At 39.8% G+C, this 15,195-nt stretch overlaps 1 protein-coding gene across 1 annotated transcript in view; it reads left to right on the plus strand.

Annotated features, from left to right (window-relative positions):
• SLIT3 (slit guidance ligand 3) overlaps nucleotides 1–15,195 on the plus strand; it is a 760,437-nt gene that overhangs the window by 517,865 nt on the left and 227,377 nt on the right. Inside the window, exons 11-12 of the mRNA XM_026660830.2 lie at nucleotides 1,986–2,057; nucleotides 12,149–12,220. Of these exons, the coding sequence (XP_026516615.1) occupies nucleotides 1,986–2,057; nucleotides 12,149–12,220 (144 nt within the window). The remainder of the gene's footprint in view (nucleotides 1–1,985; nucleotides 2,058–12,148; nucleotides 12,221–15,195) is intronic.

The raw sequence follows: 15,195 nt of genomic DNA on the forward strand, positions 1-15,195 counted from the left end.
ATTCCTGAATAGATGCCATACTATAAACACTGTGCCAAGAAATTTGGCTATTTCTATGAAGGCTGCTATTTGCATCTTACTGTCTAGACACAAAGTGCAGTCAATGTTAACTGATTTCCTAAACAGATTTCAGAGGGCATGAAAGGGGTTCTTCTTTAGCTATACTCACCACAGACTTGACTGTAGTGAGTGTAGCTAAAGAAAAACCACAAAAATGAAACTCCAGTGGACAAAAGTGAAGCAAAACGCTATAGAAGGAAACATTATTAGATCAATCACTTTGTTAAGAGCTTTGTGAGAAAATCTTATTCCTTGTAGATTCCTAAAGAGATGTTAGGATGCTGCTACTCAAATGAGGTTTATTGCATAAGCCCATCCACTGTTCTGAACATGTCTTCTAGCAGAAATGGAGTGACAATGGAAATGTAGTATGTGAAATACTACGTGTGTCTGATTGTACTAGCCTGAACAATCATGGAACAGAGTCAGTGTTGACATAAGCAGGTACCATTCCAAAGGAAGACAATGGGACAGTTTATATGTTTAAAGTTCTGCATGTACTAAGTACCTTAGAGAAGATGATTTGACGTCATAGCCATGTTGGGACACCCAGCACAACATGTTCCTATCCTACCTGTAATAAAGGATGGACTGGGTCTTTAGCATTTTCAAAACTCCTGTTGAAACAGTGAAAGCATGTTGTGACTAGATGCCCCAGCACAGCTGTAATGGGAGTGGGAAGGGGACCTTACTGAAACTTAATGCCTTGACCAGATTCTGTAGTGATTTATGGCCCCTTTACACCACACTGGTGGCAGAATAAGGTCATAATCTAGGTTTAAATGCCCAGCAGAGTTCCCCTCGGATGAGGGGTGCAGTAGAATGTGCTCTGCTCATCCGCAACGGGCAAGAATGTTCATTAAGAACCTTACATCAGTGCACAATATATTACTGCCCACCAGTTCTGAGTGGCACTAATGCTGGTCTTTAAAATCAGAGAAATGGCTGATCTATTCCCCCATACAAGCATACTCCGCTGCCAAACAAAGATCTGGCACAGGAAAGACTTATCTATTAACACAGTACTCACATTTCTTAGGATGGTTATATACTCTAACCCATGATTAACCCTAAACAGGGCTAACACATTTTGTTTTGTTTATGAAGCTAAAATTCTTGCCCAGGCTGTCACTATCTTGCATCTTGATTACCACAACATCTTTTTCTCTAGCCTTGACAAATACAGTCTTGTCCTGCTCCTATCCATTCAGCATGCTACCGTAGAGCTCATTTTCCTAGCCCATTGCTTTGACTATGTCATCCCTCTCTTTGTATCCCTCCACTGTGCCCCCTTCTCTACTGCATCAGACATAAACTACTTGTCTCCACTTTCATAGCCTTTCATGGCCTATTGCCATCCTACCTATCATCTCAGTCTGGAAATATCGACACCTGCCTCTGGTTAGCTAATGATACCAGCCTCAGTTCCCCACTTGTTAAATTTTCAAACAAGCATCTTTGTGCTTTTTTCCATGCTGCCCCTCCTGCTTGGGAGGTGCTCTCCGTAAACATCCTCAAAGCCACCTAATTGTTAAATTCCTCCTTAAAACTCTCCTTTGCCATGATGCCTGCTAAAAGCTTGACAACACTTAGAGTACTGTTGCGCTGATAACATGGCCTATCATGCTGACCAATATTGTCGCATTGTTTTCTTGAATTCCCCCATCTGTCTGTGTCCGTCTGTTGTCCCTTATCTTAAACTGCAGTTGTAAGCTCTTTGGATCAGGAACCATCTTCTTGTTCTGTGTTTGTACAATGCCTATCACAATGTGATCATGGTGAGTATGCTAGGGTAATACAAATAAATAACAATAATAATGAAATAAGTAATAAAGTGCTTATAACACTGAAAAAAAACCTACCTTTTTTCAACAAATTCCTATTTACAAGTAACCTTTCATTCCCCCCCCCCCGTATCTTTACAGAGACATCAGCAAGAATCAAATATCTGACATTGCTCCTGACGCATTCCATGGCTTGAAATCTCTCACCTCGTTGTAAGTAAGGCTGAATGAGCTGTTTGGGGAGAATCTGAATGTAAAAAAAATAGAGTAAGTGGTGGCTGGTGATGCTTTGTTTCTGTGCACAGTCATCAACTAGTGTGAAGAACCTAATCTTTCGTAAATGAGAAATTGATCCTGCAGACTTGAAGAGGGAACAGTTTACACAACTCTAATAAGTTCCTTTATAGATGAGTACCCTGAAGGTTACTTATTTGTTTACTTCTCCAAAGCCATTGAATGAGTGTATTCTTTCTGTAACTGTGTTGTATGTGGTTATGTAGGCTTATTGCCTGCCTTATCTTGGTGTCCAAAAACACACCACAGCTCAAGGTCACTTTTCTGTGGTGCTTTTATAAAGATCTTGGGGGAAAAAGCTTTTCTACACCAGCGCCCTCTTCCATTTTCTCAGCAGCATTCAGATTCTGTTTTCCTTTTTGCAAATTACATAATGAAAGACCTCAACCAATCAAGAAAATGTTCATATTTTTGACCTGTATGTACTATTTTATCAACAAGGTACATGGACTAAAATATTACTTACCAGAGAAACAAAAGGGGGAAAACAGAATCTCAATAACTAATATTTTCTTTTTTGAAAATCGAAACTGTTCACGGTCTCCAGTTGTTTGAATATTGCTGTATTTTAGCCAGCTCATACCACTAGTTCTATTTAAGTTCTGTTTTAAAACACTGAAGCTTGTAATAGGAAAGACGGAGCAATACAAAGTCATTTGCTGCATAAAGAAAATGAACCAAAGACAAAGTGTTGGGAAGAAGTCCTAGTAGGAAGAGGAGTCTAAAGCTTTGGAAAGGCATTACCTGAGTTAATATGAAATATGGTTTTAAGACAATTCAGATTAATTTGAATTAGAGACCACTAGCGTAACCATTACGGAGTTGGCTTAAACAGAGTTTATGCACTTTACAAATGCTGCCATCACTGCATTTTCTGGATGCCGAATAGCATTAGTAAATAACCTGTGTAACGTTTTGATCAATGCAAATATAGAAAGACTTATCAGCGTTAAAATTTTTATTAAAGTTAATGTTTAAAATTAAATATACACAAGTTAAGAGGGAAGGTACTGTGCATCTGGGGTCAGGCTGTACTAAGCCCTTGAGGCAGAATACCTAAAAGATGGGCTTTATCCTGTGTCCTAAACACACATGGTAGAATGCCAAAGATAGATACTGTTACCAGTATTTATTGAGTAACTTGTGGATTTGAGTATTCTGTTGCCAGTCAACCTGCTATGGATCTTGTCAAATCCCACAAAAGTGTTAGCAAATGATTCAGTGAAAAAAAGGGATGTTCACTGAATAATGTAATTTGGCACAGTACTAGACTAGCACTGCTCAACGGGCTTGTGCTCTAGGCAAACAGATAGAAGTGACTTTCAGTCAAGGCACCTCCAGTGCTAATGCCCTGCCAAGCTCAAAGGCATTCAAGTTTAGGTAGAATTGACACAAGCCCACAAGTTGGCCTCAGTGGCTGGGGTGGCACACTGGGGTACAGGAAGGAAGCCAGAATCAAAACCATGCTGGAATGCATCAATAACACTTTGACTTCCCCCAGAACCAGTAAGGGGACTGGGTATTCTTTGGCTTGTCATCCAAAACTCTGTTTAAACCGAATGAGCCTCAATTGGTTTAAAACTGTTCCAGACCAGTTCAGGTACAGTATAGGTGAGGCCTAACGCAGAAGTAGTTCATCAAGGAGATAGGGATAGTTTTGGCCAGAAGCATCAAAAGGAGGATAAAAGGAGGGAAGTTGCCTATAGCAGGGTCTTTCCTCATCCAGTGTTGGACACTGCCTCTGCCTCAGTTTGCCTCCATCTATAGCCAAACTAACCACTACAGCTGGTGCTCTAATTGCTATCCCCTTGCAGGAACTGGATTATTTACACAAAAGTATTCAAATTCAAAACTAGAAATTCCTGGCCTTCTCCTGGAGACTCACTAGTCCATTATACACTTCATGGGCTCTAAACTCTCTCTTAAGGTTTTGCTCCTGCCATTCTCCGCAGGTCACTGCAGTCAGGCCTTTCCGTCTGGTTGGTAGGGAGTGCTGGTTCCCTGGTACTCCCTGCCCATGGGTCTCTTCTGGCTCCCTTGCAGGTACCTCCCTGCTGATGTATCTTCTCCTTATTCTTGTTTCTGTGCATCAGGTTCTAGCTCTCTCTGAGCTGGGAAGCTCCACCAGGCCCACTCCAGAATCTGGGCATCTTTAGAAAGATTTCCCTCAGGTCTTTCCTTGCATCTGGTCTTCCTCCATGATGAAGCTGGTTCCCTCTTATCGGAAGCCCTACCCCTAGGCTATTAATATCTGATGCATGGTCACCTGAGCCAGACACCAGCCCAGGCCCATCAACTGGGAGGCAGATAACTAGGCATAAGTGGGGCTGAAGCCAACTCCCCTTAAAGGGCCAGTCCCCATCCTATGGCACTACCAAATGGATCAGAACAAGAGGGAACAAGGTAGAATTCACTCTTTTATTTTTTTTAAGTGGTCCATCATTTTTGGAGCCCTGATGACCCAGTGACATTATTCAGCTCCATTTTCTGAATGGTCGCTTTATCTACAGTGCATTGTCTTAGCTGAGTAATTTTTCTTATCTTTATATTGAATGTGATTAGGTTGTTATCTGATAAGAATGTTTGCCAACATTGAGATTAAATCTGCATATGGTACAGCTGGTCTTGTAGCTTTCAGAGTTAAAACCATGATAAAGGAAGGAGACATACTAATGTCTCTTAGTAGGGTATGTCTAGACATACCCCTACTAATGGGGGGAGGGATAGCTCAGTGGTTTGAGCATTGGCCTGCTAAACCCAGGGTTGTGAGTTCAATCCTTGAGGGGGCCACTTAGGGATCTGGGGCAAAATCAGTACTTGGTCCTGCTAGTGAAGGCAGGGGGCTGGAGTCGATGACCTTTCAAGGTCCCTTCCAGTTCTAGGAGATAGTATATCTCCATTAATTTATAATTTAATTTAATGCAGAAATGAAAGTAGGCAACTTTGTGCCCATTAAAAAATAAACACTGTTTGAATTCTTTTCCTTTTCTTCCATAGCCCCCATTGTCTGCTCCTTCTTAGCTGAGTGCACTTGTGGTGCTCTCTGCTTCCAGGAGAGTGAAAGTGCCTATCTGCAAAGCTGTCAAGAATGTTTTTCTAACAACTGACCAGTGGATGCCCCTTATATAGTAGCTTACCCAATCCAAACTCTCCTGTAATTAGTTGAGTGGTACGAGGCCTCAAAATGGTACCATTTTGCCAGTGGTGAGGCAGGGTACTCTGCCCACCATAGTTACAGTAGAATAGAAGAAAATAGGTGTGCAGTAGTTTCTAAACATAATGATGCTAATTACAGCAGCAGATGCACACACTATACAAAATCCAATCTCTTAAACGTGACTAGTGGCCCATGCCCTACAGGGTCACCAGACTTTTTCTTAAAAAAATAAAATATCTTTTTCAAACAAGAAATCTCTTAGTGCTCAGACTCAAACTGATTATAACATCCCAGCTCCTTAGAACAGCACTTCCTGTCTTGGCAGTGATTTCTTTTGCACAAACCAAGAGGGAGAAGAGCTTATCCAGTATAAGGCCCCAAGCTCCTTCCATTGCCAGCATGTCCTGTAAAAAGGAAATTAAGTAGCTGGTTTCTCCTAACCCATGTGTTCAGCAGAAGTTTGCTCTCCAGCCATGTCTGGAATCAGTCTTTGCGGTAAGGATGTTTTTCTTCTTGAAAGAAAATCCAGGGAATACACAGAAAAAGGGGCGCTCCGGCCCCTCCCTCAACTCCCTTTGAGCCCAGAATCAGGGAGAATAAATATAATTTGATAAAGAGCATTGACTTTACCCTGAAGTGCCTCCATTCTTTCCCATGACACTTTGTTCTGCCACATAACGTTGCTCTCAGTCTTTGGTCTGTCGGTCACTGATTGTCCATGCTTCTGGGTAGTTTATGGAGTTGTTTTTGTTACAGTGGTGAATCCTCCTGTCAGTCTTCAAGCTATGAAGCTTTCTGCTACAATAGTTGTAGCAGAGTTCAGAGTTCCCTTGGAGTTTCCAGAAACTTATTTGCTGCACTTTAAAAAAAATGCTCACCAAAACAAACACATCCCTGCAGGCTCTTTTCATGTGTTTGGGTGGATGTTTGGTATAAATTCAACCATGATCCTATTTTGGAACTACACTGAACACATAAGAGGATCAAACCAAAGTGCACATTGATTTAGAGAAGTGAAGGTCTGCAACCATCAAGTGTGGAGATAGAGGGACTCTGGAGACCTGGTTTTAATTCCCATTCTGTGTAACCTTCAGCAAGTCACTTAGTCTCTCTGTGTCTTAGGCCATGTCTACACTAGCGTTTATATCAGCAAAACTTTTGTTGCACAGGGGTGTGAAAAAACATCCCCCTGAGCAACATAAATTTTGCCAGCATAAGTGTTCATGTGCACAGTGCTTTGTCGGTGGGAGACGCTTTCTGCCGACATAGCTACCGCTGCTCGTTGAGTTAGATTTATTATGTCGATGGGAGAGCTCTCGCCCGTCGGCATAATGTGGCTACACTACGATCTTACAGTGGCATCTTACAGCTGTATCGTTACACCTTTGCCACTGTAAGCTTGTAAGTGTAGACATGGCCTTAGTTTCCCATCTGTGCAATAGGAATAAAAGCACGTCCCTGTGTAATGGGGTGTTGGGAGGATAAATACATTAGACGCTGTGAGGTGCCCAGATACTACAGTACTGGGGTCCATATAAGTCTTTAAGATGCACAGAAGTAAATGCAAAGTCCTTAACCTAAGGATAAGTAAGCAACACAGATACAAAAAGAAGTGGTAACAATGCAGCCGCTATATTCATGTTAGAAGGCTTGTTATTCTCTTGCCTCCATAATACTATCCTAATATTACTTTTTATGTGTGAGATAATGTTGTTGTAGGGAAAACGTGGAAGCAGAAAAGATTGACAGGAAGGGGCTCCACTGTCTCAGTGTTAAGCAAACATTTGAAAACCGCTAGGTTTTATTTTAGATTTACAACCTGTATAACTAGAGTATTATTTTGCCTTTATTAGGTAACTGTTAATAAAATACAAGTTTCATACACAAGACTGGAAATTGTGGATAAGTTTAGAATATTTTCCTGTTTCTACTCTGTTTCAGCTGTCACATGGACTTTCTGAAGTAAATTATTTTTTGGTTCATCCAGTGAAACATCTGGCTTGACTATCAGAGAGGGGATTGGATGAGGGATTAGTGTCTGTTTATTGTACATAGTACCAAAGATACAAGAGGATTCTGGGAGCCAGTAGACTTTCTGCACATTTAATTCGGCTGTACCAGAGTTCTGAAGACCTTATCCAGACAGTCTGGGGACATTTTGTATGATGCAGCAAAGCAGCCTAAGCCCTTCAGTTGTGAAGGAGTAGATTTCAGAACTGTGTAAGATGAGAAATCCTTCCCCATCTGAATTAGGCTCACAAGTGATTTATCAGTTTAGATCAGCTGGCATACAGACTATTCTTACTGTTTGGCATGTCATTCATATTTTACATCATCACATGCCGTGTGATGATGTATCTGGTGTCATCCTGGGCTAAAACACTATCTATTTAATAAATGTTGAATCTATTTTAGAGTAACAAATTGCAGCCAGTATTTTTACCTTGATTTATTTGGCCTAATTGTTATGCAGAAATATGAAATACCGTACAAAAAAAGTGCAAGTTTTTCCTAAAATATCAGAAATTTAATGCTGCTATTACCCACAATCCTTGCTGCTGTTTTGAGAGCTCTTATTCCTGTTGAACCTATGCCATTGTCCTCATAATTTTGGAAACATAATTCTTCATAACAAGAATCATTTTCACAGTCTGAAAGGTAGTTAAAAGGCTTTTGAGGGCTGAAAAAGCTATTGCACAGAGTCATGATTTGACACTTCACTAAGAATGTTATAACCAAGCCAAAATAAAGGAACTGTTAGCTGGAAAACATATGGTACAGCGTAAAGGATTCAGCATTGGGCTTTTATACCCGCAAGTTCTGGGTCAACTTTCAGGAGAAAAGCTTTATGTTCTGGAACTCTGACTCAACTGAGCAAGTTGCAACTAGGTTTGTGGGAATGCATGCAGAAGTGTCAGAGAATAGAGAGAAATCTGCACCCATTATTTCAGGTACTTGAAAAACAGACAACTAAACCTCGGTGCTTATGGAAGGCCTATACTGTATTATGCTGATCATGTGATCCCAAATGCCTTAATCTCGTGATTGTTAAAGGGGTTCAGAACTTCTAGAGATTGTAGTAAAGGCATTAGTGTCCTCCTGGTCCAAGTTCCTGCCAGTGCAGGGTTGTTTCATGTTTAATATTTTCTAGGGTTCTGTAGAGTATATTCTAATGCTGGGTGTGAAGTGCTGCTTCAACCACTTACATTAGGTGATTAGTCCAGAAGCTAAGACACCAAACTGTGGAGAGAACTTTCCTTATTTCTGTCTAATTATTTTATCTAATCTATCAATATTTGCTCAGAGTGTCAGCAACTGTGGTATTTTGTCACCAGTTTGAGTGAAATTAACCCACAAAATATCATGTTCTGCTAAACTTTTCTTCAAGTTTAATGGCATCTCTTGGCAGACACATAAGAATGGCCATACTGAGCAGACCAAAGGTCCATCCAGCCCAGTATACCGTCTACTGACAGTGACCAATGCCAGGTGTCCCAGAGGGAGTGAACCTAACAGGCAATGATCAAGTGATCTCTCTTCTGCCATCCATCTCCACCCTCGGACAAACAGAGGCTAGGGACACCATTCCTTTCCCATCCTAGCTAATAGCCATTAATGGACTTAACCTCCATGAATTTATCTAGTTCTCTTTTAAACCCTGTTATAGTCCTAGCCTTCACAACCTCCTCAGGCAAGGAGTTCCTCTGATTGACTGTGCGCTGTGTGAAGAAGAACTTCCTTTTATTCGTTTTAAACCTGCTGCCCATTAATTTCATTTGGTGGCCCCTAGTTCTTATATTATGGGAACAAATAAATAACACCTTTAATATAAGAGCATAAAAGTGTGTGACCAAACAATATGAAACAGATGAGCATGGTACATTTGAAGGCATTTCTGACCTCTTTCATTAGGTTTTTCGTTTGCTTGTTGTCTTTCTTGCTATGAAGAACTAACAAGATAAGCTACTTTATTTGGAATAGTGAAGGAACAACAAGGTTCACTTTCTGTAATGCATCGTTTGTTAAATATAATAAAGGGGAAAGAATATGTAAAAAATTACTCCTTTTTTCAGTTCTCTGAATCCAAGCAATTAGTTAGATCAGTAAAATAAATTGGCCTGTTTCTAGGAGCACTTTTAATTTCCATGAACAGCTGAATATAACTGTGGGGCTTTTATTTTATCGTTTTTAGTGAAGAATCTCCTCATCAGTTTAACAGGGTGATTCTCCCAGGCTTCTGCTCTAATGTTTGCACTGCAGCTGGCAGTTTGGGTTTTTCATGCACTGTTCTTACCAATGTTTGGAAGGTTGATGACAGTCAGGAAATTGCTGCTAGCTGAAATCCACCTAATCTGCCCGGCGCTTTGCAGAATTTGCAGCATGTGGGTCGCAGCCATGCTGAAAGCATTTAGCTGTGAACTGGCAGGCTGATGACTCTACTTGCTCTTAAGAATGCATCAACTGTACGTATGCCACAACAACTCGCTAACATTAGGAAGCCACCTGCAGTATTGTGAAAAGTTTGCTTGACTCAGATAGATAGCAAATGATTCTTCAGTATTAATTATTCTGGCATTAGAAGAAACAGCCTTGTTAGAAGTACCAGGGATGAGCAGAATACAATTTATGCACTGGGCACTCTTGCACATAGGATTGTGTGTTTGTTTTCATGGCTCTCATCTACATCCAGATTGGTATCTGTCTTGAACAGAGACCACCACTGTGGGTATGTATTGGAAGAGAGGGAAGGGAGCAGCAGGGAAGAGAAGAGGAAGCAGTCTTGCAGTCCCTTTTAACTCTCTTTTCACTCATTTTTAAATTCCAAATCAAGAGCATAGAGATCAGAGTACTGTAGGTATAATTCAGCCAGAAATCATCTTCCTCCTCCTGCCGCAAGGGGAGATGGTATCTGTAAATCTCTTCCTTTACCTGACACTAAATGACAAGTATAAATCCCTACAAAGCCATCCTTTCATTCTTCCAAATAGCCTGTGAAGGAAATGAACCATTAATGAGACTCAGAGAGGGAAAAATAAGGGTAGAAGTGTCTTTGTTGATTCACTAATTGTGTGATAGAGTCATTTCCTTTATTTACTTTTTTTTATTGTGTATTTTACTTGGTATGACTATAATTTTAATGCAAAATATCTTGGGTGTGATTTTCAGGTGTTGAGGGATGCAATAATGTATACATTTATGTGCCAAATTTGCACACATAACTAGAAAACTGCATGCATTAAAAGCAGAAATGACTAATGCTCAAGCTAGGGAAGCAAATGCATATGCATTTTACAGCTTTTATTTCTGTAGGTAAACCGCCAAAAATAGGCCCCTTGTTGCGAAAGACATCTTTGAGAGTATGTGGAATCATTGAAATGATCAGCTGGGTCTTCCTGCGTACTTTCTGGTGTGTTTTTCTGACTTAAATGGTGGTATTCCAGAAACACTGTGGTGTGTGTGGGTTTGTACAGGAGAGGCGGGAAGATGAAAGGTTGGGGATATGGTAATGGAGCGTGAGATTGGCCAGTATGGAGATGCATCTCCCGTAAGTAACTACTAGCAGCAGTACTTTCAGGCGTGCCATTGACAGTATATCAAAGGCAAAATATCTTTGGAGTGTGGACCTGACAACAGCCAGGCAGACGTGGGCATTTGAACATTTGCCTGTCTCAAACTTAATCAAAGCAGCTCCTGCGTAAATGTTTCCAGGCTCTCAATTAGAAACAATAAATGGAGATGTGGGATGTAGGAAAATCAGATGCATTGTCATGTGCTTCTCCTGCGTTTCTCTGTTGCTGCATGGGAAGGTTTGACTTCCACTGTGACATGGTGGGCAGACAATGACATTAGCTAATTTGGCTCAGTGTAGCATTGAACATTAATATGAATTACAAATGGGTGCCTGAGCTCTCATACTGACTTTTGTTTAGTCAGTTATTTGTTCCAGTGTTAATGTGCCACACACGTGCAGGCCCCATTAGACTTGGAAATGTTTATTTTCTTTTTATGGCTTCTAAAAATCTAAAGTTTTGTTTTAATACGTTGGCCATTGATCTGTGGTGGTGATTTTCACTGCTTTCCACAGCTGTATGTTTGGCTTGGGTTGAGGGAAACCCTTTGCAACTTTTCTGATATTACTGCAGTATTAGTGCATATTGAACATCGTCGAGGCACCTGGCATTTTCAGTGAACCAGCTTATACAAAGTAACTCCCATCTATGCTCCCAAATCTTTTCTCAGTTTCATAAGTGAATCATGTTTGTTGTTGTGAAATATTCATATATCCTTATTTTCCCCTCTTGGGCTCCATTGCACTTACTGGGTCAGGCTGAGATTGCAACTGGTGGGGGCAGAATACCTCCTAAAATGCTGCTTGTGTGATATTCTGTGCCCAATTCAGCTGTCATAAGACGTTCAGACCTCGTCCAGACAGGCTCCTTTAAAATGTACACATCCCTGGTTCGTATTTCAAGATTGTTAGAAATTAACAGTGCAACATCACCATGCTGAATTCTATACTTTTGCATCGTCAACAGCGGGTCTTAATGGTTAAAACATTTCATACAGGGAGAAAGGAAAAAAGACAGGCTGAAAAATAGTGAAATACAGTTTTTGGAAAATGTCCAGTTTCTGCATTAAAGACATTTTTCAGCACCAGACAAAGTCTGAATCATAACAACTCATTTAATACCATGTGCCCTCCTGAAAAGAAAATGAGATCAGTAGTTAAATGAAATGGCTACAGATCGTGGTCATGGTGCATGAGATCAATAAAAATGATAATTCAGAGAGGGATGAGTGGATAGTAAGCTGGACTGTTACTTACTATTCTTTTGTTTCCCGTATCTTTCAGAGTGCTCTATGGAAATAAGATCACTGAGATTCCCAAAGGCCTTTTCGATGGACTTGTCTCTCTGCAGTTGCTGTGAGTATGATTTCTTCTTTTACTATTATTCAGCCTAATCAGATTTTTAGTTTTTTCAGCTTCTAGTTTTAACTTCAGAAAATCCCTTATTGGCCCATCACCTTATGCACTGAAAACTCATTGAGACACTTCACTGACTAGGATAGCAATGGGGTGAAGAGGAGAAAAAGAGAAAAGGTGAGTGTGATTTTTCAGCTCGGTAACTGTATCAGGCAGCTGATACAGTAGATTAAGTTTGCGGGAGGAAGAGGAAGAACACATTAATTCTAAGAGGGGAAGTATCTTGTTGGTGAATGAAAAAACTCAAGATCTGAAAGTCACCACCAAGTGCCAGTAAGATGATGCCAGTTTATAATTTTTATACTACTTTTCATATTTTCTATTTATTTGTAACATGTGTGGGTGAATGTGTAGATCCTCACTGACAATCATGTTGCAGATAGCCTGCGCTCATAAGCAAAATAGTAATATTTAAGGATATTGCAATTACCTGCAGTGTCTAGTTCCATATCTTTATTATTTTTATTACATTGGTTGTGGATCCATTTGAATGCAAATGGTCTGTCCCGTGCCATTAGTATATTTACATAGTCAAGTAGTTTAAAATGCAGATTTGGTTTACACTAAAACAATGTCATGATCTAAGGAAAGATCTACTCTGGATTATAAATATATTCATTTTTCATTAACCCACTGGGGAAAAATACAGATGGAACAGAATTAAAATCCCAGATCCAAGCCTTCTCCACTTTGTGGGAACAAAATTTAGCACCTTGAACCTATCTCGAGAGAGAGAAATCAGCCACCATTTCAGCCATCCAGTAGAGGGGGCAAAAGTTAAATTGATTTAAACTGTATTCCCGGAGCTCGGGTTTGCATCCCTGAAGATGTGCTTAGACGAAGAAATAGATGAAGTTGATCCATATAGGTTAGCATCACATAAAACACATACAGGGAATGCAATGGAAAATAGGGAAATCAAGTATTTCTAGGTGGAAAACAACAAAATTAGTCAAAAGACTTCTTATTTATAAGTCTCAGTCTGTCTCAACATACACTGAGTTGAAAATCCAAATAATAACTATTATTATTTATAGTACTGTATTACTCAGAGGCCTCAAGCTGTGTCATCACTCCATTGCACTAGAGGCTGTACAAAGACAGAGATAGATTTGGATTATAAACTTTTTGGTACAGACAAAAAGCTAAAATGAGTTAAAATATTTGTAATTTTGCTATAAGCGATAATCCACAGGGGATTATTCTCCTCTCACTTCATGTGTGTAATTTAGTCAATAGGTTTTTCAGTTGCAAACCTGGATCACCTTTCTCTGGAAAGAGACAAGATGAGAAAGAGCACACGAGGTGGATTTATTATAAGTCTTCAGGAGAGAATTCTGCAAACTGTTCCTCTACTTCAGGCAATCAGTTACCTCCCGTTGCCCTTTGCACACTCCTTTCCTGTTAGCCTGCACCATTCACAGCAAGTCCTCTATATCTTAAATTACTTTTGGTCCCAGAATGTGCACTAGGTATGGAATAAATATGCAGGCTTTTTTTGTTTTGTTATGCATGAGGACAGTAGACCCTGAAGTATTCTGAAACTTGGATGCAGTACCAATTGATACAAGAGGCACATTAGTTATTGTAGTTCTCTAACAGCAGCATACAGTTCAGTGAAGGAACTTCAAGCAAAAAGAGCCTTTAACTCAAATAATCCTCAATCTAGTTATGGGTGTGTGTGTGTGTGTTTGTTTGTTTTTGTTATGTTGGAAGAAAGTATATGAAGAATTCAGCTTGGTCAAAATCTGTTCACACGGTGCCTTTTACAGCTGTGAATTTAAAAGGACGCTATGTCATTGGATTCAAAGCTGGACACGTTACAGATGGGTTCCTTCTCAGTAGCAAAAAGAAAGATCACTTAACATATGGCTATCTAAGTGTCCTGTAAAAATGTGTCTGTAGAACCTCTGAATGAAACATAAAGATAGGTTTACTTACTGCACTTATATTTATATAATAGTCCTTCTGTGTATGTAACACCGTATTTTATGTTACTTCTTTAAGCCCAAATATTGTAATACTACTACTGAGATTAGCTAAAGTGACACTTTTTTGTTAAAGTGACAAAATCCATGTAATGGGAAATAGTTCAAAGATACTGTTGTTAAACCATTTGAGCCGCATCAAGATGAGAAGATCTAAATGGATAAATCTTAAAAGATTGTCCGAGTTAGGGCATTCATGGATAATGTTACTTTGGGGGCTTTTAAATGACTTTTTGAAGGTATTTGGAATGTAAAGTAGCTGTTGGCAAAGATAAAGTTGAATGATCATGCTTAAATGCAAACAAATGTCTGCACATTTTTCTGACTGTGGCTTTGAAGCAGCTATTACATATTTGTTTGTTATATTTTAATGGATCCCTAAAACATAAATGGCATGGATTGGTTTTAGTCCTGCTGTTGAACAGTTGGAAAACTGCCCTCTGATTAGATCTGATTTAGCATTCAGTGAGCTCTAGATTGGATTTCTTCTTATTAGTCTGGAGACACACTGATAAAAATGCTCTGATTAGAATACATTGGTAGCCAATGTAATTTTCTAAGCTTGAACTGGACCATTTTTGAAAATGTATCGGTACATTGTAAAGCAGTGTGTGCTGTTAGGAAGGGAGGGTGAGCATGGGTCCTTCTCAGAGCTTTCAGGTTTTGGTTTAGGAGGAAAATCTCATAAATTGCACAGCAGATGCTACTCAGTTGTTTGCTCTCAATTACGCTATTCTTTTAAGCCCCACAAAAACTTTTCTATCCTTGTGTTTTGTATATAAAATAATAAAGTAGGGCCACATGCGACCTCTCTTAATTAGGAAGAATAGTATCTTAATTCTGCAAGTAGTTCTACTAAAATCAGTGGCCTACTTTTACAGCAAGGTGCTGCTCAGCTTCAGTATGGATGGTAGAATCCGACCCATA

The sequence above is a fragment of the Terrapene carolina genome, unplaced genomic scaffold, assembly GCF_002925995.2.
Source record: "Terrapene carolina triunguis isolate 2854851 unplaced genomic scaffold, T_m_triunguis-2.0 Scaffold838, whole genome shotgun sequence".
Lineage (NCBI taxonomy): Eukaryota > Metazoa > Chordata > Testudines > Emydidae > Terrapene > Terrapene triunguis.